Source organism: Equus asinus, chromosome 6 (genome assembly GCF_041296235.1).
Source record: "Equus asinus isolate D_3611 breed Donkey chromosome 6, EquAss-T2T_v2, whole genome shotgun sequence".
Taxonomy (NCBI): Eukaryota; Metazoa; Chordata; class Mammalia; order Perissodactyla; family Equidae; genus Equus; species Equus asinus.
In genome coordinates, this window is record NC_091795.1 from 12,852,541 (window position 1) to 12,872,153 (window position 19,613).

The window sequence follows — 19,613 nt, forward strand, 5'->3', positions numbered from 1 at the left end:
TATTGAGGGATTCACAGAAGAAATGTTGGATGGCAAGTAATCTTTTGAACTGATTTTTAAGTAGGAGGAGGTCGGTTTCGGGCCCACGTCTGTGACTGATGAGCTCTGTGATTTTGGAAGGGGCCTGCAGCCTCTGCAGAACAGACCTCAGATCTACTCTTTCATCGGAGTCTGAACCAGATAATCGTCAAGCCTCCTCCCAGCCCTAAGGTTTAATGAGCACACGTGGAAATAACGATCGGGATGTGCAGAGGAGTTCTGCAAATGACTGAAGGAGGAGTTTTACTTGCCATTTTCATCCAGCATTGGTTGATGCCAGTGTTGAACTGCACAGAAAGAACCGTTTTCCCATAGTTTGTTTATGAAACAGAAGACAGAGTTCTTATGATTAGTTATCTAAGACAGTCGTAGAATATATTTTTTATACTCTTTTTTGGAGGAGAGGAGCTTTCTTCAAAGAAGCTCTTTTGAAATAAAAGACGATTATGTCTCTCAAGTATAAATATGTTGCATAGAGATGGCATAATTTTCTCAGAGTTAAAGTTCATTTCTCAACAGAAATTTCTTCATACATAGAGAAAACGCATTTTAGCAAAATCTTCCTTTCCTGTAATTCAGAACAAGTTGCCTGAATGAAATCTGTGTTCTGGGTAGTTCCTCTTTTGCTTATAAACAAGCAGTTGAAAAAGTTAAATGAAAACTATGTTTTGAGTATGAGAATAATCAAAGTTAAACTCCACCTGACAAGACTTGATTATCTAGCATTTATGTGGTACCGTCAGGCTTCCAAAGTGCATTCAAGTCCCCTTGTTTCTTGAACGCTCTGGATTAGATCAAGATTTATCTGTATCGTGTGAGCGAGCTTCTTAAAGATAGTGAACAACCTGCTCTTGTCACAAGGCCAGCTGAGTTTCCAGACTGTAATTGGAATGGAAAGCTCCCTGGGTATTTGTTACTCTTCCTGAGGTCAGGGTGATGGGAGATTAGGAACTTTGTCATTTATCATTGTCAAACTGGAATACTGTGTGAGCAAAGCACATTTTTCCTCTTAGATGAAGTATTTTAAGCATAGCAAAGATTTTGGTTTAACAGAAATTTTTGATTAATCAACTCTTGAAGTTCAAGGCAAACTATTTCTTAGTGGTTCAGGGCCAGAGTCTTTGATCCCCCTAGACTTTTTACAGTGAAATTTTTATAAGAAATGGCAAAACAATCTAGTAAAGCTATTCTGCATCTAGATATCGTGACTTGGTTCCCTGTCCTTAGATCTTTTATTTGTTCCTCTTCTGTGCTACCTGGTACTTAACTTATAGGGATATTAGATTCTGAAAGAATCAGAGACATTATTAAATTATTCTCTAATGCATTTGCAGGGGGAAGAGGATTCAGGAATATCTCTAGACACTGTCTCACAAATATGGGGGAGTGTGTCTACTGTCATATGTACATATGTATGAACAGATATTAGTCTGCAAAATAGTAGGGCTTTTAATCATGAGAGGAGTAAGTTCCAATTCACAAAACTTTTGGCAACTGCAAAAAAAGCTTCTCCGGAAGTACATGCTAGAGTCAGTCATTAGTAAAAAGATTAGTAACGTCAATAGGTTCTTCTGAAGAACGAAGTTGGAGGAGTCACACGTCCCAATTTCAAAACTTACTACAAACCTACAGCAATCAAGATAGCATGGTATGGGACACAGGATAAACACAGAGATCAGTGGAATAGGGTTAAGAGTCCAGAAGTTTCAAAAAGAATAAAAAGTTCAGAAGCTCTCATATTTAAGATCAATTGGTTTTCAACAAGTGCCCCAAGGCAACTGAATGGGAAAAGAATAGTGCTTTCAACAAATGGTGCTAGGAGTCCTGGATAGCCCCCATGCAAATGAAGGAAGCTGCACTCCTACTCAACATCATCTATAAAAATTAATTCAACATGGGTCAAAGAACTAAATAAGAGCTAAAACCATAAAACTTAGAAGAGAACACAGGAATAAATCTTTATAACCTTGGCTTAGGCAGGGGTTTCTTAGAAAAGCACAAGTAACAAAAGAAACAGATAAGTTGGACTTCATCAAAACTAAAAGCTTTTGTGCTTCAAAGTACACCATCAAGAAAGTGAAAAGTCATGAGCCAGCCCTGCTGGCCCAGTGGTTAAAGTTCAGCGTGCTCCCATTTGGCAGCCCAGGTTCGGTTCCTAGGTGCAGAACCACACCACTCGTCTGTCAGTAGCCATGCTGTGGCAGCAGCTCACACAGAAAAACTAGAAAGACTCACAACTAGAATATACAACTATATACTGGGGTTGGGCTTTGGGGAGGGGGAAAAAGAAAAACAAAAGAGGAAGGAAGGTTGGCAACAGATGTCAGCTGGGGGCAAATCTTTCCCAGCAAAACAGAAAGTGAAAAGTCAACCCACAGAATGGGACAAAAATTTTGCAAGACATATATATATTTGGCAAAAGACTTGAATCTAGAATACATAAAGATCTCTTACAACTCAAAAATTATTAAAAAACAAACATAATTTAAAAATGGGCAAAGGCTCTGGATAACATTTCTCCAAAGAAGATATTCAAATGGCCAACGAGCATATGAAAAGATGCTCGACATCATTAGTCATCAGAGAAATGCAAATCAAAACCACTAAAATAAAATATCACTATGATGGTTATAATCAAAAAGACACATAACTACAGGTATTGGCAAAGACGTGGAGAAAATGAAATCTTCATACACTGCTGGTAGGAATGTAAAATGGTAGAGCTGCTTTGGAAAACAGTCTAGCAGGTATACCAAAGGTGAGACACAGAGTTACCCTACGGCCAGGCAGTTCTACTCCTACATACATACTCAAGAGAATGGGAGCACAGTCCACACAAAAACTTGGACACAAATGTTCAGAGCAGGGCTATTCCCAATAGCCCAAAAGTAGAAACAACCCACATGCCCATCAACTGATTAACACACAAAATGTGGTATATCCATAGAATGGAATATTACTCTGCAACAGAAAGAAATGAAGTACCAACACACACAACATGGATGAACCTTGAAAACATGCTAAGTGAAATGAGCCAGTCATAAAACACGTATTGTTTGATTCCTTTTACATGAAGAGGCAAATCCGGAGACACAGAAAGCAGATGAGTGGTAGCCCACCGCTGAGGTGAGGGAAGCGAGAGAGGCAGTGACAGGAAGACTGGGGTATGGGGTTTCTTTTCTGGAGTGATGAGTATGTTCTAAAATGTGACTATGACTGCAGAACTCTAGGAATATACTAAAAGCCACTGAACTGTAGACTGTAAATGGGTGAATGCTATGGTGTTTGAATTACTTCTCAATAAACTATTTTTAAAAAACGGTGTTTTTACAATCCAAGGTTTTTCTCCTCCTATTCCCCACCACGCTCATCAAAAAGGGAGGAGGGTTGTTTTCAGTTTGCCGTGTTGCTGATGTCTCATAACGAATGAATGGTGAATAAAGAAGAAAGACTGGATATACTATTAGACTTCTACTTCTTGCCAAGACGGAGTAAACAGGGCTGGATTTACCCTCCCACTTGAAACAACCAAAACAAATCCATACAAAATTTACGAAACAAAGGTTTTCAAGAAAATAGAGATCAAGTAGTCAAGTAGTGAGGGATCTCTGAGAGATAGGACACAAATGAGGTGAGCCACACAACTGCCTGGACTTACTCCCTTTTCAAAATTTTTGGGCATGACACAGGGAGAGAAAACCCAGAGTCTGGCATACTCCCTTACTTGAGGAGAAGGAGCTGAGAGTCCAGATATACCAAAGTAGCTGGAGTTCCAGGTGAGAGAGTACCAGAGAAGAGAGGTGCACAAAGAGAAGAACTCCCAAGCTCTGCAGAGGGACCTCTGTGTATTCAGCCAAGTAACGATCACCACAGGCATGTGAGGAAACTACCCAAGGCTGGGGGAAATTCAAATCCAAAATGATTGGAAGGAACAGTAGAGGTGCTGACACAGGGATGGGAAGAGTGCCTGTTCCCACCACACAAACGAAAAACTCAGAAATCACGGGGAATTGAGTACCCAGAATGGTCTTGCCTGAGCAGTAGGGCATAATCAGCACTAGACTGACCAGTCCTCCAGACCTCCTTAACAAAACTCATAAAAGCAAGACACAAAAGGATCCATGTAACTTAACTGTACCCCAGAACAAAGCTCAAGGGTACTTATAGGAGCACAAAGGCACTCAGCACCCAAGAAGGCAACACTCATAATGTCTGGCATCCACTCAAAGACTACCAGACAGGAAACAACCAGCGATGAAAATAATCTACCAAAACCAACCCAGTACTGACAGAGATATCAGAATTACAGACAAAACAGCTATTTTAACTGTATTCCATAAGTTCAAAAAGTTAAGTAGAGACCCAGAAAATATTTTAAAAGACCTAAATCTTCTAGAAATTAAAAAATACAATGTCTGAGATGAAAAGTACACTGGATGGATTAAGGGCAGAATTAATGCTGAAGAAGAAAAGATAAGTTAACATGAAGGCACAGCAAAAGAAACTAGCCAAAGTGAAGCCCAAAAGGAAAATTAAAGATGCATCACTGAGCTGTGAGACAACTTCATGTGGCCTAACAAACACGCAATGGGAGTCTCCAAGCCTAAGAAGGGGAAAGGGAGGTGAGGGAAAAAAAATTGAAGAAATAGTGGCCAAAACTTTTCCAAATTTGAGGCAACCTCCAAAGGCAAAGATCCAAGAAGCTCACAAACCCCAAGTACAAGAAACATGAAGAAAAGTACACCAAGACACATCATAATCGAACTGCTCCAAACTAGGGACAAAGGCAAAAATCTTAAAAGCAGTCAGAAAAAAATGACATATACAGATACAAAGGAACAAAATAAAGACAGCTTTCTCAGTGGAAACAATGCAAGTAAGAAGAGAGTGGAATAACATCTTTAAAATATCGAAAGAAAAAAACCTAGCAACCTAGAATTCTATACTCAGCAAAAGTATCATTCAAAAATGAAAGCACAAAAAGTTTTCACACATACAAAAGCTGAAAGAAATCATCACCAGCAGACCTATCCTACAAAAAAATGATAAAATTCTTCAGGAAAAAGGAAAATGGTTCCAGAGAGAAATACGGATCTTTACAAGGAGTGAAGAGCACCAGAGGTGCTCTAAACACATGGGTAGATGTATTAGGTTTTTATTCCTTACTATTTACATCTTTTTAAAAGATAGTTGACTGTTTAAACAAAAATAACACCAATACATTTCAATATTTGTAACACATATAAAAGTAAAATGTATAACAAAAATATTATAAGGCCAAGTAAGAAGAAATGGAAGTAATACTATTATCTAATGTTCATATACATATATATATATATACATGAAGTATCTATCACCTGAAGGTAAACTGTAACAGGTTAAGTGTGTACTATAAACCCTAAAGCAACCTATAAAATATAAGTAGACATTATAGCTAATAAGGCAGAAAATTGAATCATAAAAACAATTAATGTAAAACAAAGCAGAAAAAAAGGGAAAAAGACAAACTACCAATGATACCAAGTCCTCGGCAGAGCGCCAGAAAGAAACGAAACACAGAATAAAGGTCAAGAGAAAAAAAATCAACATCCCCTGTAAAATTTAGCATTTCAAATCACTTTTTTCATATAAGTAAAAAGGAGAATATATATTTTCAGCCAACTGAGTAGCAAACTGGGGATGATGAATGACAGAGGCCTTGTTTAAACAAAATTAAAACACAAAGAATTTCACACTTTGATGGCTAGCACTGGTAATTAAAAAGGCCTTCTTTCCAGTACAATTAGAGAAAAGGTAGAAATATTTCACTCAATACCAAATTTTTTCAAAAAAGCCCACAAAACCATTTCACTCAATAGGGTCAAGAAAACAAAACTATCTTTTGTCTGCATTATCAAAAGGCAAACACAGCGCCTGAAAAGAAACGCAAAACTTCATCTTTTAAGTCATTTCCTTGTACAATCTGAACTCCAGAAAGTGATTAAGAACTATCTGACTACCACAAAGCTGTACACCACTGTTCCCATTTTACAGAGGTCTCTTCCAGCCCTAAGGTCAAGGGGGCAAGAAGCTGAATAAAGAGGTCTCTCCTAAGTGCAGGGCAGCCTGTGGCCTACTTTGGACCATCTATTCACCAAAACACTCCAGACGTTGCTCACAGGACACTCTGAGAGGGGCTACCTCTCTAAGAGGATGCTGAGGGTTCTAAATGGATAAGCTGATAACTCCCAACTGATGCAAGAGATTCAAAACAGTAACGAACACCAAAACAGCACCAGATGTCAAACGCAAGGCCTCCCAAGAGATGGACGGCTCAAGGCAACTGAAAGAGGCCAGCAATTACCATAATCAATGGAACACACCCCTCCTATCTTTATTCAAAGTTCTATTAACCAAGGCGACTAGTCGTCAGCTCAGTGGCTTGTATTAACTACAGGCCGGCTCTTCACTGATCCACACCTATCTATGCCTCATCCAGAGAATCTGAATTCAAATCATAAAGCTTCACTGTACATACCACCATATCTACTTTATCAGATCCAGCTTAGTTCTACTCTCCCATAGACCCTGCTCTTCCCATCTGCAGTATCATCCTCTTAAAATTGCTCGCTGTGTGCTCCACAAAGGCACAAGCTAACTGTTCTTCTTGGTCATCGTTAGCAGTGAGCAAGCCCCGCATGGTGCCTGGCACATATCATGTATGCATTAAGTAGCTGAGTAATAAATGACCTTGCCCAGCAGAGCAGGCTCAAAACATCTACTACAAACAGTGAAAACACAAAACAGATACTAAGCCCTCAAACCACTAAAGAGTAGAGTTGAACATCCACAAATTTTCCCTGGGAACTAAGGGAAGGAGCAACAAGAACAGATGAGAGAACATATGTACACAGAGAGAAGAGAGATACCCTAAAAAGCCAAGTCAAACAGGAAAGGCCCTAGGATTTAAGGCATGGCCCAGCAGGTGAGTGAATACACCAGTGAATCACCTGAGCACACATCCTCAACTTCAGGCAACGCTCGGTGCCCAACTTGGGCTCCCCAATAAATCCTATGGCCACTGGATGTACAGCCCTAACTCAGGGAATATTTCGTCTCTGACTTGAGATCTCCAAACTAAATAGTCATAAAACTACACAGCAATTACATAAAGAGGGTCTCAGACAAACTGATGGGGGGACGGTTCTGGTCATCAACAGAATTCTCTTACTATCAGAAGCAGGCAAGAATGAAAGCTCTAAGAATGAGAATTTTTAAAAAGTATACTATTATTAAATTTAACTAGTAAATTATTAAATTGATCTGAATGCAATAAATCCCTAATAAAATTATGACATCATAAAAGTAGTTCAGAATAAAAAAATGAGAAAAATACTCTAAAAGGCACACTTGAAGCAAATCAAATGAGTAATCATATTCCCTCTTATAACAAATCATGTATTTAACTTGGTATATATCCTTCTGACCAAATACAATAGATTTTGTTTTGTTTCTTAAATCCTGGCGAGTCAATAGCTTCTGCCTGGGATAAAGCAAAACTCCAGTCTTTAGCATCACATGGCGAATGAGTGGCTATTACACAGTGGAATCCCCCAAAAAAACAGTGAGAAGGAAAAACAGGTTTGGCCTAGTTCCTGATAGCTGTGACCTCACAGATAGCGAACCATTTGCCGTTACAGCGATAAGAAACCGTATTCATGTTTAAAGAAATGACTTAAAGTCACAGCGATGACTAATAATGAGAGTGGGGAAGGTAAAGGCTTCAGGGAAGCAGACACGCAAGCAGGGTCATCAGAACTGGGAGGTGTTTGGTCATACTGCCGAGAAATGGGAAGACCCAGGCAGGTAAATCCCCACTCTTTTCTCCTGCCTCTGTAAGACTCCAAGTGCAGTTCCATCAGGCAGCTCTTCTGAATACGTCCAGGATACCAGCCCAAAACACCTGCTGAAAGCAGTATTCACAAGAGCCAAACACTAGAAACAAATACCCCATCCACCAACTGGTGAACAGAGAGACAGACGCAGCACATCCACACACTGGAAAGCTACTCGGCACCAAAAAGGAAGTAACTACCACACCTACAGTGCAGATGAACCCCAAAAACAGCATGCAAAGTGAAAGAAACCAGACACCAGAGACCACGCGCTGTATGATTCTATTTACGTGAACTGTTCAAAAAAGGCAAATTTAGAGAGACAGAAAATAGATCAGTGGTTGTCTGGGGCTCTGGGCTGGAACAGGGATTAACTGTAAAGGGGTGTATGAGGGATCTTGCTAGGGTGATTAAAGCGTTCTAGCACTGATTTGCGGTGATGGTTACACCACTCACTAAATTTACTAAAAATCATTGAAATGTAGGCTTGAAATGGGTGAACTGCATGATACACAAAATTTACCTCAATAAACCTGTTAAAAAAAAAACACCTGTTGAACAAATCTCTCTCTCCTGAAGGCTTGTTTAGAGCAGCTAGCCTGCTAACACAGAACATCGCACTGCGAGGCATCCCGTCTCACTCTTCCTTCTCCTCGTCCTCATCTCTCTGGGCTCCTATCTCCCAAATGAAGGATCAGCCCAGAGGTCACGCACTAAGGCACTGCTTTATTCCTGTTTTCATCTTTTGTGTTGCTGTTATTTTTGTTATTGTTACTGATCTGTATGAAAAGTAACAAACACCTGAGCAAAACCATAAGTTTAAAATCAAAGATACAACTTCTAGTCTGGTGAAGGGATAGCATGAGTCACAAGGGTTAATTCTCATAACAAATGATCTAAGGTAAACAGAATAATAAAGAGACAAAGGGGAAGTGAGGACAGCAGAGATCATTTCTATCAGGTTTTGACAGCCAAAAAAGGATAGAGCGGTAATTCACTTAGTAAAGAGGAAAATGGTACAACCTAAGTGCCTACTGAGAAGGACACCAAATGTCAGGCAATTTGCCACATAGAATCCTGAGAAGATTATCATTTGGAAGCAACTAATACCTAAAATCAGGAGAATTGGTATTTAGTGACTGAATGCCCCAGGTCCCCGTTCTCTAGCTCACACAGTCTGGTGACTATCCTACATCACTCCACACCCATAAGAAACCAGAGGTTTAGTGCCTGAAGAAACTGAAGGAGAAATGCTCCAGATGAAGGGACATGAGGCAAAGCAGTGGGACACTTTGGTGGGTTGAAAAGTTAAGATATTAAGACTGTAGGATCACAGCCTCCTTCTTTCACCCTGAACCCCAGAACTCCAATAAAGAGACATACTATAGGCCCTACATAGAAAAAGCCTGAGCCTTCTTCTTAGTGAAACTGACCCCAAAGAAAAGACCTACAGCTATTTAGAAGTGGGGTTCCCCATCCACGAGAACATACTGATGGCCGCCTGTCCTCCTTACACTGAAGTAACCTCCAGTCAACAACCTCCTGACCATATACACTCAGCCTCCAATTCATTTCCAGTTCCTTACTCGTAAATATGAGCAGAGCCACAAATCTCCAGGCATTTAAGGAAAATTTTCAGCATTAGAGATAAAGGCCAAAATACACAAACAGGAAAAATGAAATCTGGAGGAAACAGGGAAAAAATGCAGGAGCACAAGAAAGCCAACCAAACAGAAAAATCTACACTCAATATCCTTAGAGAGATAAGAGATATATCCATGAAAGAATAGATGATAAATGCAGGGGCGGGCCCCGTGGCTGAGTGGTTAAGTTTGCACGCTCCACTATGGTGGCCCAAGGTTTCACCAATTTGGATCCTGGCATGGACCTAGCACCACTCATCAAGCCATGCTGAGGTGGCGTCCCACATAGCAGAACTAAAAGGATCTACAACTAGAATATACAACTATGTACCAGGGGGCTTTGGGGAGAAAAAGGGAAAATAAAAAAAGCTTTAAAAACAAAAAAAAACAGTGTGTAAGAGAACTGCTCTTATAAATTAAAAAATATGATAAACTTAAAAATTCAATAGAAATAGTGAAATATAAAGTCAAAGACATCTCATAATAGAGCAAAAAGACAAAAAAAAAAAAAACCTAATAGTAGAAGAAAAGAAATTGAAGAGGTGACTAATGAGACTTCAAGAAATAGAAAGCCGAAAAGTTGGAGGGGAGAATAAAAAAATCTCCCAGGAAAAAAAGGGCATCTCCAGATAAAAAGAAATAAGTACTTAGAACAGTGAATGACAACAAAAGACACTCAGAAAATCTAAGAACATCAGGAATAAAGAGAATATCCTAAAAGCTTCCCCAAAGAAGTTTAAAACAGGTCACACTCAAACAAATGAGCAATGTCTTCAAAATTCCAAGGGAAAAATGAATATTCAACCTAGAATATTTTCCACCAGCTAACATAAATCTCATGTGAAGGAAGAATAAAGACATTTTCAGCCATCCTAGGAAACCTTTACACTTACACCCTTTCTTATAAAGCTACTGAAGGATGTGCTTCAGGAAAATAAGGTAGTAAACTAAAAAAGAAGACTGCGACATCCAGGAAACAGAGACGTTCCAGGACAACAGCAATGCACCAGGTCTAGGCGGTGACCGTACCTGGCCAGCTCTGAGCTACCTCCCGAGGAGAAAAAAAGTGGAATCAATAGGTTATCTGAAACAATAAATTATCTGACGTACTTAAGCATTTGGAAAACTGCTGATAAAGGCTTACCTTTGCCAGACGTTTGAGGGGAGAAGTATGACAGGTACACAGAAAACCACTCAAATGAAAAAGTAAGACAATGCAAAGGGGAAGGAGTGTTTAAAAAAGGAAATGCAATCTTTTTAGACTGCTTGCCTCAGAGACCAATGGCATTTACATAGTCACAATAATATAAAAAATTAACACTTTAACCCAAAATTATGATATACTCATTTAAGGGAGCGGGCGAGTATAAGAGCTAAGTATTCAACTGCTGTAGAGCTACACTAGTAATTCAACAACTGGAACTACTTTTAACTACTGCTACAAGAAGTCAATAAATGCAGAAAACTGATAAGAAATAGCGACATAAGCAGATAATTTAAAAATATGGCAGTAAATTTCAGACGCAGAAACTAAACACACTGAAAATTGATGCCTCTTGGGACAAGGATAACTCCAAGTTTGATATAAGAATTTCAGTATCACTTGATTGTTACTATGTGCATTTATAACTTTGATAAGTGTTTTAAGGCCCTATTTATCATATAATACAATAAAGTTTTTAAGACATTATCATAAAAGTAGGGGTTTTTTCTCTTAATTATTTAAATTTGATAGGCTAATTCGTCAATACTTGGCCATACTTAAGACAGTTACAACGCCCCAGGGATCAAAAGCAAATTAAGCACAAAGCTTTAAGCAGCACGTGCCCTGGCTCCCTACTTCCCCAGGTGGGAGAAGTGCTGGGCGGGGTCAGCGGCCCCCAGCTCCGCAGCTTGCTAACACAACACATGAAGAGCCCTGCACAGGATCCACTCAAGCCAGTTCAGTGCTCCTCCAAGTGCCCCGCTCGCTGGGGTCCTCAACAAGATCATTGCAGCCCCTGAGAATAACTGTCTAAAAACTTCCATAGTAAATTCAGGTTAACACTCTGTCCTTTGACTCTATTAATAAAAAGATCTGGGCTGGTTCTTTATACGTCTGCCTTTTCACTTTACTTTTCCAGTCATCTGTCTGTACTCTACTTCACAGCACAGAGAAGCGCTGCCGAGGCTGAGAAAGCACCGGGGCGCCACGCACACGCTGTGTCTGCAGCAAGTGCGCTGGTGGAGCACATGGGGAGGCTGACATCACAGGACTGATAGTTGTTACACAGTTGGCATTTCGTGCCCATGCATCAGGCTTTCCTGAGTTCCTAGAGGGTAAAAGTATTGCCTGCTTCCTTCACTTCTGTCTGTCTACCTAACACACAGAACGGGGCCAGTGCCAGCTGGGTACTAGCACAGTGAGCAGTTAAGTGGCAGGAGACCGCCCGTGTGGTTCATCATTTTGCAGCTTGTCTCCCCAACTGAGTTCTAAGTTCCTCATAATGCTACATAGATGTGAGAATGTCTAAGATCCCAGTTTTTAAAACTTGGGAAGTCCTAAAACTTTTTCTGCCCTTCTTTTTGAAATTCTTATGGAAAAAAAGTGCCTCCCAACTCATTACCTCCGACACATCACTTCTCTTCTGAATGACGCCAGCAGACTTTCATTACTGACCCGGCCTCCTAACAGTGTCAGATTCTGTCTGGCGAACAGTTGTACGACATTATAAAACCTAAGAGCACACAGCTGCCCCACTGCTCACTGGTAACACTACCCTGGCCTTCTCTGTTCTCTTCCGAGCCATCCCTCCAAATATCCAAAAAATTTATCCCGATTCAATTCTCGTGTTATCACATTATCAGACAAAATAACTGTCAACCAAACCTTCCAAAAGTTAAATAAGTACTTGGGAGTCTCTAATGCCTGATAATCTAGTAATTGGCCCTAAATTAAATATTAAATATATCTTAATATTTTAACACTGGTAATTCAGACTAGTATTACAGAAACCAACTTGAATTCATGAAAAACATCTGTAGTAAATATTCAAAGCAATTACTTGCAAGTTCTTCACAGGATGACCTGTGATCCACTAACTATATATCTATCTACTTGTGAGAGAAACAAAGTTTTTAAAACACCAATTTTAAAAGGTAAGGTAGTGACCTAAAATTGTTTCAACCCTTAAAATTCTAAATAAGCGGTGTTTGATTGTGAGACCTTACTGTGGAATAAGCCCTTGCCTCTAATGTCAACTGTCAGACAGTCTGCACTTTTGTACGTTTCACCTCCGTGCTGGTAACAGACCTGTACTTACGCTGGGGAGCGAGCCTCCCCGGCTGTCTCATATTAGTGCTGCCCTCTAGTCAACAGCTGGCTTCAGCACCCAGACCAACAGTGGCTGGAACTTCTGTAAGGTTTTTTATTTTCCCGACTTTGTTCAGTTTCAAAACAGTTTTTGGAAGGTTGGGGTTGATATTTTTTAAGAGAGCTACACGCCAACATGTGTTCCAGAAGGCTGGCCTCCTCCCACATCACCCAAGGCCAGAATGCCTCGAGCATGAAGGAACTCCATCTGAGAACAAGTCTGTACATGCCCCTCGGCAGCAGATCGACCCTCTTCAGAATGAAAACATCTAGCCCTACAGAATTCATTGTGCCCCACGGGACGTCTTTACCTCCAGTTAAGAATAAGAGATGCTACTCTTAGACGATAACATTTAGAGAAGCCCTCACAGAAGTTTAAGTGCTTACTCCAAAATGTTAGACTAACGATTTTTAAAAGGTACACGATTTATATGGCACTTGATTGCTGAGCAATCAAAGGTAATTTTAGCACTTTCACAAATCCCCAGGCTCCTCCTAAGCCAGTGGGCAAACAGTGTACCCATTTAAAGGGCCACACCAAAGCTGCAGGGAACAAGTGAATTCAGTACATCAAACTTAGCAAGGAGGAATGCCCAAGAATCCAGCCCACCCCTCTTCCTCTCTACCATCACCACCTCTACCCTGCCTCGCTCACCCTTCACCCCCTCTCTTCAGGACCACTGTCCTGGGCCAGTCATCTCACCTGCTCCTCCGTAAACATCTTCCGAGGAAGAGCAACATCTTCCAGCACATCTCCTACCCCCAGGGATTGCCAATCCCAACAAAACTTTCACCGGCTCCTCAATGTTCAAAGAATGAGGTCCCTCCTCAACTCGTGTGCAAATAAGCTCTCCCAGAGATGCCCACTACTCCCTAAACCCCCTGCCATTCCCAAAGGTCACCCTCAGCCTTCTTCAATGAATGAGGGGGACAGCATAGCACAGTGCCCAACGGGTGGCAAACTCTCAGTGTCGGTTCTGCCTGCCATCTTTGGGCCTAGAGTACTCTCCTCCTCAGCCTCCCAGGTCTACAGCCTACCCTTCCTCCAAGAACAGGGTCAGATAGGGTCAAGGCGCTCAGTCCTCAGGGAGGCTGCATCCCTCCCGTCAGTAAGCCCTGACTCCAGACACTGCACCTCCTGGATTCTAACCCCTCTCACTCCTCACTGGGCCCTTCCAGACGCAGGATCTCCCTCCTCCTAGGGAAGAGGTTTTCCAACGCCAGCCACTGCATGCTCACAAAACACAAAATAACAGCAGTTGCCCCAAGAAAAAAACAAAAACGGTCAAATCTTAAAAATAATAAAGTCCAATAACACAAAAACAAACTTTTATTCTTTCTGGTTTTGATTTTTCACACTAACACTGTCCCCCTTTGATGAAAATAATTCAAATTCACTATATTTATTCAACACGCACAAGATTAGCCCATAGACACTTCTTTTCTTATAAATACTCTAAGGTAATCTGAAGGCAACCTCGTGAACAGAAATTCACAATGTTTTTAAGTTTTAATTTATGAGTATCCTTCCCGTAAGATCTCTCAAAAACCTGAGGCAAAAAACAGATTTCTCTAAATAGAATATACCCTGTGTTTCAAACTCCCTTTTTTTAAGACAAAGCTATATACCGTTCAACAATACCCAGACTATTTACCATTTTTGTCAGAGATATAGAAAAATCATAAACTATCCCTTAAAAAAGCCATTTTCATAGAAGATATCAAAACTCAGAAAACTCCCTCTTTCTACTCATCCACTTCACAGAAATATAGTCTCCTCAAAATAAGCAACCACTATCACTAAAAAATGAAAAGTTCATAGAAAAAATATATAACAATGAAGTAAATTAGGACTACAGGCTGTTCAGCTTACAGCTGTTTTACCTGAAATTATGTTTTTAAAAAAAATTCTTTATAAATAACAAATTAGTCACAAATATTTACAAACCCTGATGCTGTTCACACTAATGGATGTTTAGCAGCAATAAACAAATACTAGAGTGTTAATAATCTAATCCCCAAATCGGTATATGCAAATCATGCCAACAAAACTCCTAAGCATAATGCAAATGGTTCTAGAAATTACATGTTTAAAGGGAGAAGAAAATGCAGAGGTTAACTGCCCCTACTATTTCCATCATCTCTAAGACTAAAGTTCCCAGCATCGGTTCACAAATCTTAAAGAATCTCGTGCAACAGTAAGGAAACATGTAAGAAACAATCAGGAAAATGTTAACACCGACTATGTGATACTAAGGAATTAATTTTTAGGTGTGAGAATGGCATTGTGATTATCTAAAAAACAAAAAAGAGACGCAGTCAAGTATTTACGGGGGAGATGGTTGTCCAGGCTTTCCAGTAAGCTAATGGAGGAGCGGGAGACTGCAGATGAAGGCAGATCAGTCATGTGCTGCTAACTGTTAAGCTGGGTGATCTAGTCTCCCTCCTTGTGTATGTCTGACATTTTCCATAATAACAAAATGGAACAGCTGGCGAGCAACATCTCAGGCACTATTTTGTTCATGATCATATGCCATCTTTGCACAGATTTCTTAATTCCTTAGGTTTGCATAATTTGAGAATTTCTCCTCAACTGTACAGACTTTGTAGTCAGAGAGTTGTGTCGCTGCCAGTCTCCCGAAGGCTGCCCAATTGTAGTGCTCAGCACATCTAGTTCAAAAGCTTGGGGGAAGGAGAGGATGGAACCCGAGAGGAAACGAGGAGGGGAACACTTAACAACCAATCTGCCCAAAGTGTTACCATCAAGAGCTCCCACCTCTCAAACCAACTAATATACATTCAGGTTTCATTCTTTCTTTTCTCCTACAGTTTAAAAACAGCCTGTTGGCTTCCAGTTTACTTCACTGCCCTTCACATCCATGCAGACTGAAGAAGGTACAAACAATCCAACTACTGTGTAACCAGGTCAAAAACAAGCTTTGGCTAACTCACTTGGAAGACCACACTTGCCACTTAGATTTGGCCAGAAAAACTGGGTTACAAAAAACCCACTGGTGCTTAAACAAACACTGGGGCCGAGGAGAATGCCTTTAAGCCAGTTACCAGGCCACTCAAGAGAGTTGCAACACAATCTTTTCCAAAATTTTCCAAAGCCTTCCAAATTCAGTTGAGCCCAGCAGGCTGAGTTAACAGGGCTCCCTTTCAAATTCAAAAATCTGGCCCCGGCCCCAACAGTTAACCAACAAAACACAGGCTAATTCACTTGAGATCACCTAAGAATACTGACTCAAGTTCAGACCACAGGCCAGTACACAGCCCAGGCCAGGGGAAGCTGGGGCAGGGCACAGGCGTTCAAGTGACAGATAAACGCTAGTCACAAAGTAGAAAAGAGACAATAGGATCCACACTTAATTTAGCCTAAGAAAATATCTACAGTCAGCTTCCAACCCCCTCCCCTCCATTTTTTAATGAGACAATGACAGTTCTTCATGGGAAACCACAAAGCCCTGCTTCATAAGCTCTTTTCTTCCATCCCAACCTTGTACCGACTCTAACAACCAGAAAACACCCCCAGCGCAGATAACTTTTAGAAAACGTTCAGTAATAAGAAACAAATCAAGACAAGGAGAATTTAATATTCTGTTTCAAATTTTCAAGGCCTGCGCCTCCACTGCCTACAGCTCTTTCATAATCCCCAGAATGTGCACTGGATAAAATGAACAGCAGTCACATCAGATGTCCGCTACTCAGGGCGGACTCCTAAGTCTCCAGATTTGTTAGGTTCATTTACGGGGGGGAGGGGCGAGGGGGAGGCGGGGGGGGGGGGAGCGGGGGGTAAAAGAAGAGAGAAAGACCCGGGGTGGATGTGCAATCTGGACATCCTCTTTACTCCCAGCTCTCCTCCATTTCTGTTTCAATTACACACCTGTCAAACAGGTTATTCCTGGAATTCAGACTTTATAATCCTCACACTGTAATTCTTCCTGCTCCTGTTGCCCAAACACATACCCCTCCCTGCTTCCCCAAAATACGTATCCATGCCTAGAATGTATGATCGAGTTATAAAGGAGTCCCAGGTAACACCAAACTCCGCACCGTGAGCACTTGGCAAGCATTCAAACGAGGAAACACGATGACAATTTTCAAGACGGCCAAGGCAGAGCTTTAGGATCATCATAAGCAAGGCCTGCCTCTACTGAACTATAATTAACACTCAAACTCAGAGGTCAGATTTGGGGGAAAAGACAAAATTAAGGTTGTCTTATGAAAAAATGCTCTCCCATCTTACTGAAAAAAGTGCATGCCTAAGAGCGTAGCTTATTTCCTTATCTCAAAGCCAGGAAACAAGGTCTCCTAAGGCCAGTCTGAACATAAACTGTTGAAAAACACAGGGACTGCAAGGCGAGACCCCCATCCCAACTCCGGCCCAGCGGCGTGGCCTCCAGTCAGCAGCGCGTTCATCACCCCGTCCTAGTCCCCCCGCAAGAAGTTTCAGCAGGCCCCGGGAAACAAAGACGGCGCCCCGCACCGACCTTATAGACTTGTCCATAGGTGCCATTTCCCACCACTTCCACCAGCTCGAAAATCCCAGCAGGATCCTGGAGAAGAAGGAGGGAGGGTTAGAATCGAAAGGCAGCACAACAATGAATCCAGCCAGCGGGGCGGTTACAAAGGAGGGGCGCTCTGCCGCGCGGTCCCCAGCGCCCGAGGGCCGCGCCGCGCTCGGGGCTCCGGGGCTCGGCACTCGGGGCTCGGGAGGGGGCGCGGCGGAGGGTCGCCCCGCGTCCCCCACACGCCGCCACCGGCAGACAAAGGGGCCCCCGCGGCGGCGCCCGAGCGCCCGGCGGCCAGGGCGCGGCCCCGCTGCCCGCTGCCCGCGCCGGGCCCGCCGCGGCCACTCACCCGCAGGGAGGAGAGGTCGATGTCCACCAGACTTTTTGCAGGGGAGTCGTTCGCCATTTTCCCTTTTTCCACCAAAAGAAAAGAGTCACAATAAATCTCTCTCTCTCTCTCTCTCAGTCCCAGGCCAGGCCGCCGGCGGCGCCGCCTCGCAGGGAGCCAGGCGGCCCGACTCCGCCTCGCGAGGCCGGGGGCGGCGGGCGGCGGGCTGCGGGCTCGGCGGCCCGGGCGGCGCGGGGGCGCGCGGGGCGTGCGCGGGACGGCGCGCTCACACCATGGCGCGGGCGGCCGGCAGGCCCCCGGGCGTCGCCCGCCGCCTCGGCCCCGGCGCCCGCGCCGCGCCTCGAGGACGGCCCGGAGCGAGGGGCCGCGGCGGCGCCGAGAGCTGAGCGCCGAGCGCGAGGCTGCGAGACAAAGATAACCCGGGCGGCGGGGGCGGGGCGCGGGCGCGGGCGGGGGCGCGGCGCGGGGAGGAGAAACGGGACACCCCAACCGACGCCGAGGAGGGCGAACAGCTCCCCCTCGCCTTCCCGGGCAGGAAAAGCGGGCGGAAACGCGCTCCCCGCCGAAGCCCGGGGGAGGTCAGCGGGCGGCGGGCGGCGCGCGGCGTGAATATTCATCAGGGGTGGGGCCCGAACAATGGCCGGGCCGCGGGCGCGGCCGCGCGGCGCTCGCCGAGACGGCCCGGTGAGAGGGGACGCGCAGGGGCTGTCCCCGGCCAGGTGCCGAGGGACGGACACGCCCCGCCTCGCGCTGACAATAAAGGAAGGAAAATTGACCTGGCCCCCAGCGCACGGAGGCCGGCGGCCCGCCCCGCGGGGAGAGGCTGTGTCCCTCCCCGGCGGCCCGCCGCGCCCCGCTCCGAGGGGACGCTTCCGAAGAGGCTGTATCCTCGCAGAGGAGGGTCCGCCCTTTCTTCTCGCCCCGCTTCGTCTCATTCCCATCCCCCACCACCAGATTCTGCACCCTTAAGACCCTCATTTCCGGTTTCTCTCCCGGCTCTTCTTTTCCTTTCTCTTCTTTTCCGAGCTAAATTTGTGGCACGGTTGTCGTTGCGGGATTTGCTGAGCATCACTTGGCTGCCCGGTCCACTTGCAGTGGAAACAGAATCCAAAACAGCTTCTCTGATTGCCTTGTGCTGAGTTCCTTACCTCGCTCAGTAGGTGAGCCCTGTGTTTGGGGCCACAAGTGGTAACCCAAGTTTTGTGCCTAGAGATCACTAAGAATTGGTAAACAACAGGTCCAGCAACTTTGGAAGCTAGTCAGTAGTTAGGCAGATTAATCCTATTGAACAAGAATATGCCGTCTGTGCACAACAATCGTTTTTATCACATCACTCACTGGACAAAAACTTTGAATGGCTCGCTATTGCCTCACAGCAGGTTCTCAAACCTGAGTGCATGGGAATTACCAGGAGGGACTGTAAAAGCACTGACTGCCCATCCGGGCTGCTGAGTTTCCGATTCCTCAGGCCTCGGATAGGCCTGAGAATCTGCATTTCTAACAAATTCTCGGATGGTGCTAACACTGCTGATAAAGGGATCGCACTTTGAGAACAGGAGCCTCCCAGGAAGAAAATCCAGTTCCTTCACAATTAGGCTCCACACACATCACCGTCATCATTACCTACCGATTCTTGCTTTAATACAGTATTCAGTCTAATCCCTCCGGTAGCCCTGGAGTGATGCTGTCCTCATTTTAGGGATGAGGAAACCAAAGGACTGGAAGATGAGGACTGTGACTAAGTTCCTTAAAGCACAGCCTGGAGGTGGAACAGGGACTCTCACCAGGTCAGCCTATTCCCAAAATCCCAGTCTCTGATGCCCCAAGTTAGTCTTCTACCCG

At 43.6% G+C, this 19,613-nt stretch overlaps 1 protein-coding gene across 50 annotated transcripts in view; it reads right to left on the bottom strand.

The window, feature by feature from the left end:
• Positions 1-17,998, bottom strand: part of MAP4K4 (mitogen-activated protein kinase kinase kinase kinase 4) — a 185,696-nt gene extending 167,698 nt beyond the window's left edge. For 49 of the 50 annotated variants that reach the window (XM_070511601.1, XM_070511599.1, XM_070511586.1 and 46 more), the window contains exons 1-2: positions 17,772-17,997; positions 17,402-17,467 (exon numbers count right to left, since the gene is read on the bottom strand). In XM_070511601.1, coding sequence (XP_070367702.1) covers positions 17,402-17,467; positions 17,772-17,828 — 123 coding nt within the window. In that variant the 5' untranslated portion in view covers positions 17,829-17,997. Of the gene's footprint in view, positions 1-17,401; positions 17,468-17,771 lie in introns of all 50 variants that reach the window. The other variant, XM_044773001.2, reaches the window with a different exon arrangement.
• Between the last annotated feature and the right edge of the window lie 1,615 nt (positions 17,999-19,613).